Source organism: Taurulus bubalis, assembly GCF_910589615.1.
Source record: "Taurulus bubalis genome assembly, chromosome: 12".
Taxonomy (NCBI): domain Eukaryota; kingdom Metazoa; phylum Chordata; class Actinopteri; order Perciformes; family Cottidae; genus Taurulus; species Taurulus bubalis.
In genome coordinates, this window is record NC_136600.1 from 5,994,929 (window position 1) to 6,004,623 (window position 9,695).

The 9,695-nt window shown below is 44.3% G+C and overlaps 1 protein-coding gene across 1 annotated transcript; it reads left to right on the plus strand.

Annotated features, from left to right (window-relative positions):
- Window positions 1–723: 723 nt before the first annotated feature.
- Window positions 724–9,494, plus strand: dpys (dihydropyrimidinase; the record flags this gene model as incomplete). Its single annotated transcript, XM_079227797.1, has 9 exons — window positions 724–975; window positions 1,828–1,986; window positions 2,219–2,398; window positions 3,630–3,819; window positions 3,977–4,133; window positions 4,437–4,578; window positions 5,669–5,811; window positions 8,219–8,426; window positions 9,435–9,494. The coding sequence occupies 9 exons, from the start codon at window positions 724–726 to the stop codon at window positions 9,492–9,494; spliced, it is 1,491 nt and encodes a 496-aa protein (XP_079083923.1).
- Window positions 9,495–9,695: the final 201 nt, after the last annotated feature.

Here is a 9,695-nt window from a genome sequence, read left to right on the forward strand (position 1 = left end):
ATTTTATTTTGTATCTTTCTGGACGAAATGCATTCTTGGGGGAAAAAAACTAACTCTATGAATTTGTCTAAAAGTGGTTGTATCTGCTAGAGCGATGCTTTTTAAGATGTTCTGCTTTGGAACATTCTACAGGATACACAGCTCACACTTTTATTTAAGAAGCACCAGTTTACTAAAAAGCTGTCCATTCTACATACACATACTACCATTTTGTATAGTATGCCAGAAAAAGACTTGCATACTATGTCAAATGCAGCGTGGCAAAAATACCAGGATCCCCCTGTGCACCCAGCCACACTTGGCAGTGTGCAAGCCGGCATGTTTGTCTGGCCCTTCTGACCCACTGTGCTCTATGCATCAGATAGCAGAGGGGTCAAAGTTCAAGATGCAATGTTGTGAGGAAGTAGTTTGTCCCAAATGAATGCATAATGCATGCAACAGTAGGCCACATACTTTATACGGAGCTGTGATGATGATGTCATGAACGAGGAGAGCGGTGTCTAACAGAGGAAAACGCGCTCATACATTGCACAAGTCGAATAACCGCAAATGCTGCGCGTGTCCCAATCTTGCATGAACTTTGGAGTTGACCTACATGCGTTTCTTTTTTCTCTCCTTCTGAACTCCTTCTGAATACGTGCTACTCTGCTGTCGCCTCAGTTCAGTCGTCACAAACCGTCTTTTGTTCCTTCTGTCTTTTACACTCTCAGGTGCACAGCGGGGATGGCCGAGCCCAGCGGGATCTTGATAAAAGGGGGTAAAGTTGTGAACGAGGACTGCTCTGCGATCAGCGACGTCTACATCGAAAATGGGAAGATAGTCGAAGTCGGGCTGAACCTTCAGATCCCGGGAGGGGTGCGAGTCATCGATGCCACCGATAAGCTGGTGATCCCGGGCGGCATCGACACGCACACACACATGGAGTTGGCGTTCATGGGCACCGAGGCGGTGGACGACTTCCACATCGGAACCAAGGTGAACGCGTTCACGTCAGGTGTAGTAGTGACGGAAGTTACAACAATCCAGCATGGTCGTCAAGGTGTAATTATTGCATTCAAAATGTTCCAGGAGTACAAGTACAAAAGTATTTGCATCAAAATATTCCAAAGGTTAAATAAAACATCATTCTGATATCCTGACTATCTTATAATGTATTAAATTCGCTGTCTCTGGTAGTAACACCTGGATGACATGTACTGCTGCACCCGAGGCGTAGGATTCATGTGTGCTATTGGCATAACATCTGCACCTTTTGGGATTTGTTTAAAGTATTTTAAAGGAGCTTGTGCTAAATTCGATCCCATTTGATTACAATGCTGTATTTATCTTCAATTTGACGTGCAGTTGGTGTTTTATTTTGAAGGTTGTGACCCGAAGTGTTTTGAACTTGTCCGACTTAACTGCAAATGAGGACAGGGTGCACACACATCATCTGGAAGGAACTCCAGAGTTCCTCATGTTTCTGTTATTTTGTCCATACCTGGCAGTTTACCAGGCTGCTAAACAACTGAGTCATAATACATCAAAACCAATTAGCAGTTTGTGTCAGCTTTGTATGAGTAGTATCATAGGTATTATGGTGCAGGTGTCAGGGCGACATGAAGCAGCTCACAGAGGCACAAAGAGGCCAGAGAGTCTGTCTGAACGCATCAGTCACAGCCCTGCATGGTGTCAGGCAGAGGGAAACATAAGTATAGCAGTATATTCTCACCAACAACTCCTTCTTAAACTACAGCCTGAATAACAGCTTCACATTGGCAGTGCACAGGTCACATGGCTCCTAAATGTTAATCTTTAACTTGTATCTCACTGTGTGTGTTTCACCAGGCCGCCCTAGCAGGAGGGACAACAATGATCATGGACTTTGTCATCCCCCAAAGGGGCAAGTCTCTCCTGGAGGCCTACGACCGCTGGCGAAAGACCGCTGACCTCAAAGTTTGCTGCGACTACTCGCTGCATGTCGCCGTCACGTGGTGGAGCGACGAGGTGAATGAGCAAAAAAGAAATTGAAAGAAATTCTTGCCAAGTATGTTTGCCAATCCTAAATAAAATCGCATCAGACACGAGTTTCTGCTAAAACATAAAAATGTCAAAAAGGACTTGTTTTGTGTTTAAGGCACAACCCTCCTATATATCTGCCCCTATTTCAGAGGGGAACTATATGTACAATCAATGTTACTCAGATCTATTCCTCCATGTCAACCCTTTTCTTCTCCAGGTCAAACAAGAGATGCAGACGATCACGAAAGAGAAGGGAGTCAATTCCTTTAAGATGTTCATGGCCTACAAAGACGTGTTCATGCTGCAGGACTCTGAGCTATACGCGGCCTTCTCCCAGTGTAAGGAGGTCGGAGCCATAGCCCAGGTGCATGCCGAGAACGGAGACCTGATCGCAGAGGTTCGTACAGCGTGAGCGAAGGTCATAACCTGTTTATCAACCGGAGGGAATTCACTGAAAGACTTAAAGATTTGTACTCAAGAGCTACCGTACTACTGTGCTGGTTTGTTTCCCATTTTTGTTGTTGTACGTGATATTGACTCTTCCTGCTCAATAATGACTCTTATAGTGACACTAATGTGTTATTAAGGAGTATAACAAATACACAAGCTACTCAACACTTTTCACATTCATCCATAATAGCGATTGTTTCCTTTTTTTCTAGTGAAAGCTAAAAAGCAAAATAGTTAACTACGACAAATGTTCAGAATTGAACTAGTAGAAACTTCTTCTTAGGATGAACAGCTTTTTTGTTTGATATGTTGTATCCGGTAAAGCACCGGTGTGATTAGATGGTCCATTTAGAAGTGCTGGCTCCAGGGCCTCTTTTTCTGCTTTAACAAGTCAGAATGGCCAATCTTTTTTTTCTTTCTGAAATGTGTCATTACAACAATCCACCACTAGGAGGCAGCAAATGCCCAAAGAGTGAAACGTCCGGGCCTCTAGTGGCTGGAAACACAGGATTAATGCTGCCACTGGGACATGAGCTAAAGGTGTAGTTAGCATACATATGTGTTGTTAACCCAAATGATCTGTTCTGCTTGACTTCCCATTACTTTTTTCTAGCTTCATGAGAATATGCTTATTTTGAACTGATAACACATTTCAGAAATCATTACTTCTGTTTTGGTTCTCCAGCTGTAAAACTACTGTGCATTTTTTTGTCTGTGAATTACTTGTCAAACAAAATGAATATATATTCGTCCATGCATAGCACATACATACAGCATATAAAACAGATATTCTCTTTGTTGTTGCTCTGTTGTCATTTCCGTTTTCGGGCCCTTTCAAAATCTGCCAATCCAGTCTGAGACAAAGGGAAGGGGCACAAATTTAATATGTCTCTACATTTGTATTTTATTTTTTAAAGATCAAAAGAAAAGGGACAAAATACTGAAAGATTTTGCAAGCATTATCATTTATACATGTGTAGTGTTGGGAATGACCAGGAAGATCATTTTAACACAAGGTTAACATTTTTAAAGCACCGCTCTGAGTTGTTAGTCCATGCTTTCATATGCTCCTTGCAATATTAGTTTAGTTTGACCTGTGTTGGTTACAGATACTGTGCCGTTGTCATCCTCCCATCTCCAATAACCTTTACGCTGTCTTGATGTCTCCGTCCCCGCAGGGGGCAAAGAAGATGCTGTCTCTGGGCATCACGGGGCCAGAGGGCCATGAGCTGTGTCGGCCGGAGGAGGTGGAGGCCGAGGCCACCCAGCGCGCCATCACCATCGCACACGCTGTCAACTGCCCGCTGTACGTGGTCCATGTCATGAGCAAATCTGCCGCCAAGGTGGTGTCTAGTGCACGCAGAGATGGTGAGTGTGGGTTTTGCTGCCCCCTGTTCTTGAAATGGGGCAAGGTTTGTTTGTTTCAAAGAGATGAGATTTGCCAAGTGAACTTTTCGTCTTCAGCAGGTGGAACTTGTGTCATCATGTGACCACTGAAGAGTATTTTCTTGTCCTCTCTGTACAGGGCGTGTGGTGTTCGGGGAGCCCATTGCCGCTGGACTGGGCATCGACGGCACTCACTGCTGGAACAAAGACTGGGCCCATGCTGCTGGCTTTGTCATGGGTCCTCCCCTCAGACCTGACCCCAGCACCCCTGGGTACCTCATGGACCTACTGGCCAAGTAGGTGGAACTGACAGCTTAGCGACCAGACTTGTCACCTCAGATGAGCGTGCTTTGTAACTTAGCATGTGTGTTTTGGAGCTATTGGTTTTTGTGTTTTGAGAACAGGAGGGTGAAGATGCGTAAGCTGACATGGCAGCGTGAAAAAAACCAAGATAGAATTCACACAAATGGGCTGATTTGCATATTCACTGACCCTCAATGATTCATGATTAAAGTATGGCTGTTATGTATTTGTTCTGTATTGGTTATTCATTCATTACTAATTCACCCATACATATATTTATCCATCAAACATGCTAGTGATGATCTCAGTGTGACGGGGACGGACAACTGCACCTTCTCTGTGTGCCAGAAGGCTCTCGGCAAAGACGACTTCACCAAGATCCCAAACGGAGTGAACGGAGTGGAGGACAGGATGTCTGTGATCTGGGAGAAAGGAGTGGTGTGTACAAATGATAGGAATGCACTCTGACATTATTCAGCACTGACACGTCTGAAACAGCAGGAGTGATGTGAATTGATCTAAATTTGTAACCCCTACCGGGATATCATCAAATGTAATGTTTAAGCACGGATAATGATACTTTCCTCATTTTATTTGAGCGGAAATATCAAGTATTTTAGGGTTTTTTTCTATAATACAAACAAAGAGGCAAAAAGCTTTTGAAGCTGCAGATTGCTGCACAAAGCCGGCGTTGCATTTTCTCACAGTTGTTGTGAAGCCCGGCTGCCCCAAGGCCGCTGGGAAGATTCACCAACTTCCACAGCGCTTACAAATCACACAGGAGATGCTGCTTTGTGTCACGCCGGAGCACTAATGAAAGAACCCAAATGCACGACCCGAGGCAGAGAGTAAAGTTCACAAGAATTCCTTTATTGATAAAGGTAATATTGCAACAGGATAGAGTCTCTGGAGAAGGACCGCCGAAGGTTCTCCCGATGTAACTGGGGAGGGACTGAGGCCGGTCGGCAAGGCTCTGACCCGCTGTGGTGAGAGCAGCTGTCTCACTCAGGGGAGAGTAGAATCGCCAACGTAAACAGTCCAGGGTCATTCACAGGAAGGCAGTCAAACTCGGCAGAGGTACAGGCAGGGATCGGGCTTACTCGGAAACGAAGGGACGTCGGAATCAGAACAGGATATCAGGCAGGAAAACGCTGGTAAGTTGACTCACAGGTGAAGAAAAACAAACTGGCAACGAGACAAGTGAAGCACCGAGTATATATACACACTGGGAGGGGAGTTAACGAGACACAGGTGAAACACATCAGGGCAGGGAGAGGTAATCACACATGAGGAAGTAAAGACAGCGGACATGACACAGGAGGATGATTTCAAAGTAAAACAGGAAGTGACAAGACAACAAAATAAAAGCACTACCGTCTAGTGACGGTTGTGACACTTTGGCAGAAACGAGTTGCTTGCTGCTGCAGTTAAACGCTGACCTTATGCCTGCTAATTCTGTATTTTGTTGTCATCCACCGCGTTGCCCCATTTACTCGACCCGGCCTCTTTGTGCGTTTCCTCCCCTCAGCACAGCGGCAAAATGGACGAGAATCGATTTGTAGCCGTCACCAGCAGCAACGCAGCAAAAATCTTCAACTTCTACCCGCAGAAAGGCAGAATCGCCAAGAACTCGGACGCCGACGTGGTTATATGGGACCCAAAGATGACAAGGTGAAGACCCCGACTCCTCAGCATCAACACAACACTGTGGGTGTGTGTGTGTGTGGGGGGGGGGGGGGGGGGGGGGCTTTTGAAATGGAGCAAAGGGACATGGCGTGTGTGGACAGTTTCAAATGTGTTTGACTCCAATACACAATTCTGAACACTCTCTTATCTCTTCAGTAGGAAGTGAAACATTTCTTCCAGTGCTATCAGCAGCTTCTGCAGATGCAGACGGCAGATGGTGCTGCTGAAACATCGGGCAGACTTTAAAGCACGTCTCCAGGGTGTCAAGCATAGGGTTGAATAAGATAAAGTTAGTAAAGTTTAGCAGTAAAGCATGCATGCTATAGATACAAGCTACTAAAAAGAGAAGCGGTGTATCTTTCATCTTGTGCCACCTCATGTGTGTGTGTGTTGAGGTGGCACACTTACACTTACTTAATCGTAAGCCGATTGTGCTCTACCCAGAAGTCAGGGTATGTCATCACTTATCTATAGCTGCGACACAATTTACATATGAATCACATTCATCAGTCGGTTAAAAAAAAAATGGAATGATTCATTCTTTTCCATGTTTGGTTATTTTTTTGGAAGGCTTTTAACACTTGCTTGAGCTAGATGCGCACAGCATCAGTGGGATGATGCTGATGGGTCATGGTGAGGATCTTAGAGATGACAAATATTTCACGTGGGAGCTAAACCAATTTTCATAGTAGAGAGCACGCAGCATTACGGCTATTTTCAGTTAGCAACTCAGAATATCACATGAAAAAACAGTCAGGTGTTTGTTTCTTTCCATTTTCTTATTATTGGATCTGCATTTGGAGCGGAGGACAGTGTGCTGTCCTGCAGAGCCCGTCATGCACAGACGCAGGCTGCGGAGGACAGTGTGCGTTCCAGTAATACTGTGGCACACTCAGCCTTATATAAACCACAATGGGCTCAACCCCTCGGGGAAGTCACTAACCGCTGATGTGAATTGGAGAAGAACACATTACACACTGGTGTAATTTGCTGTATATGAATTCACTGGCAACAAAAAACATCTCGTGTGAGACCTGCACAATTCCTGCTGTGGAGGAGTTCACCGTTTTTCCATCATCTCGGGCCGGTCACCTGGTCCCGCGGGTCTGTGGACGCTGCGATGCCTTCTCAAGCACGACGGCGCCTTCGTGAATTCATCACGTGAAACTTCGTGATGAATTGCCCCCGGCGCTAGTGTCACTTCATAACATCCAGGACCAGGGGCCACAAACGGTTGCGTAACCAGGAACACCTGGAAAGTTGTGTCGATTGTGTCTCAAGTGGTGCTACTTGGATAATGAGGACACATCTTGTTTTTGTCAGTGCACACTTGGCATGCTGTCTGGCTCTACAAATCAATGGGACATGTGTGAATGTAGGGGGAGAGCTCTCTGAGAGAAAAAAAAGGAAAAAGACATTCACTGTGTTTCGTGGAACTGGCTGAGTCAGAGTTATTATACCGTGTCACGCTGATTTAGCCTTTTCAGTTCGATCTGATTTATATGGCAGACATCATCAATCTGTACAGTGCAGAGCGTTTGATTATTTTAATATGAAGCGTTTTAATTGGCTGTCCATCTCAGAGATTTATTATTTTCCAGAAAGCCCTTCCACCACCCTGATGAGAAGGTGCATTACTACCACTATTAGTAACTGCATCCAGTGATGGAAGGTTCTGTACTTAATTCAATCCTTTTACTAAAAGTGGATCACAAGTTGGCTCACAACGCGTGTGTACGCTCATAGTGAAGAATGTTTAGAGAAACACCTCAGAGTCGCTTTCTGTCTTTCAGCTCGTTCTTTTTGTTTTGCGATCGGAGACGTCGCAGTTTGGGCTCGCTGCTGTTGGCTGTTTTTTCGGGCACAGCCGGCAGCAGTTTGCAGCACTCTGGGGGGAAAAAAAGTACATGGAGTACATAATAATACACAATTAAAGTACAAATACCACAAAATGTTGTATTTGGTTACATTCATGATCGTGGTTGGAGAGGGTTCATAGCAGCAGCATGGTGCAGTTCAGTTAAAAGTATTAAATTATGAGTTTTACATAAATCTTGAGTAAATTAACCACAAGTGCTGTCAGATAAATCATTCACATAATTGTATTAATTTCTGCCTATGAACTCTATCGCAGCCATGCTACATTTGTTTGGGCATCGTCATCAAAACGTGTTTCTTTTCAACGTCCCATTCCAGCCTTTTTGCAGCAAAAGTAAAAAGACAATAATTAATTATATTGCTTGTTGACTGCAGTAACTCGATATCTGTGCATGAATACATCTTGGCAGTTTAGAAAATAATGCATTAAGCTTTATTAAATGCATGCGATAAAGACATTTAATTCCAAAATCTTTTTAAATTGAAATGTAGTTGTATCTTTGTGTCTTGGCAGGAGGATATCAGCCAAGACCCACCACCAGGCCGTGGACTACAACATCTTCGAGGGCATGGAGTGCCACGGTGTCCCGGTCGTCACCATCTCCAGAGGCAGAGTGGTCTATGAGGATGGGCGGCTGAAGGTGTCAGCGGGACACGGCAGATTCATCCACAGGAAGCCCTTCTCTGAATTTGTTTACAAAAGAATCAGACAAAGGGATCAGGTCAGTCAATCCCCACGACTTTTATGAGTAGAAAATAATACCCCAACTAGTACAAATCAGTGTCTGAGCTCCTATAGCCCTAAAAACCCACTATACACCTACCTGATCAGCACCAAACAGCAGACAGACGACACAGCTGACTAGCTGGTAAACGTAGTGCAGCGTTTAGCTACTCGGGAGGCACACATTTCCCTCAGGAGTTGGTGGAGACCAAAAACAGAGCTAAAACAGACTAACTATTGGACTTGCCTTCACCAGACTACAAATGAAATAACAAAATAAATGCTAATGCTGCTATGCATTAGCTCGATGTGAAGGCAAGTAACTGTTTATCACCATGTCAAGGTATACCAGTGTTTTGTTTACAACTTGTTTCTGTTGCCCTCAAGAGGCAAAGACAAACAGCTATTGCAGTTGTACACCAAGCGACAAATGGCCACTTGAGCTTGGCTCTAAAAGCGAGTAAATTCCCATCAACCCCTTTTTTTAAATGCCCAACTTTACCGCAGGAATGAACATGTATACAGCCTGGTACTAAAAGCAGTTTGGGACTCTACAGCTAATATCTCCGATCCACGTCTTTCTCCTTTTTTAGAGTTAGGCCGTCATAGCTTCATAATGGTAGAAACCTATGATTGACGTCATGTTGACAACATCCATATTTTATAAAGTCTATGAATTACACTCTTCCAAGAAATAGTCCAGGTATCGACTTTCTCAACTAACTCACTTTTGCTTTGTGTGGAATACTGAATGAGGGAGTGATTTCAGCACTGACGAACTGACTAAATATTTGCTGACAATGTTGATTCATCATTTCTTGTTTCATTATGTGAGCATCATAATTGTGAGCATCACAAATGAAACATAGAGGACACTGCTTATATGTAAAGCATCTTTCAGGGGGGACTGGAATTCAGATTTAAATTCAAAGCAAGCAAATATTGATGAGCTACTGGACACAAAGGTACTTAACCTTTCTCCCTCTGCTTTGTGTTTGGCCTGCAGGTGGGGACGCCTAGAGCTGTGATCAGAAAGCCCTATGAAGGCAAAGTCATTTCTGTGTGAGCAACTACATACATTATTCAGCCATTGGCCTTCAGCCAAACCACTGTGTGCAGTGAAGGTGGCGGTGTGGATGTTTAGGTCATCAACATTAAGGTCAATGTTCCGTTTACAGATAATACCTCTGCTATGTTTGTTCAACTGTGTGAGGTTTCGAGGTCAGCGCTCGGCACACAGCTGGGTAGAGTATATGTGCTCGAACAC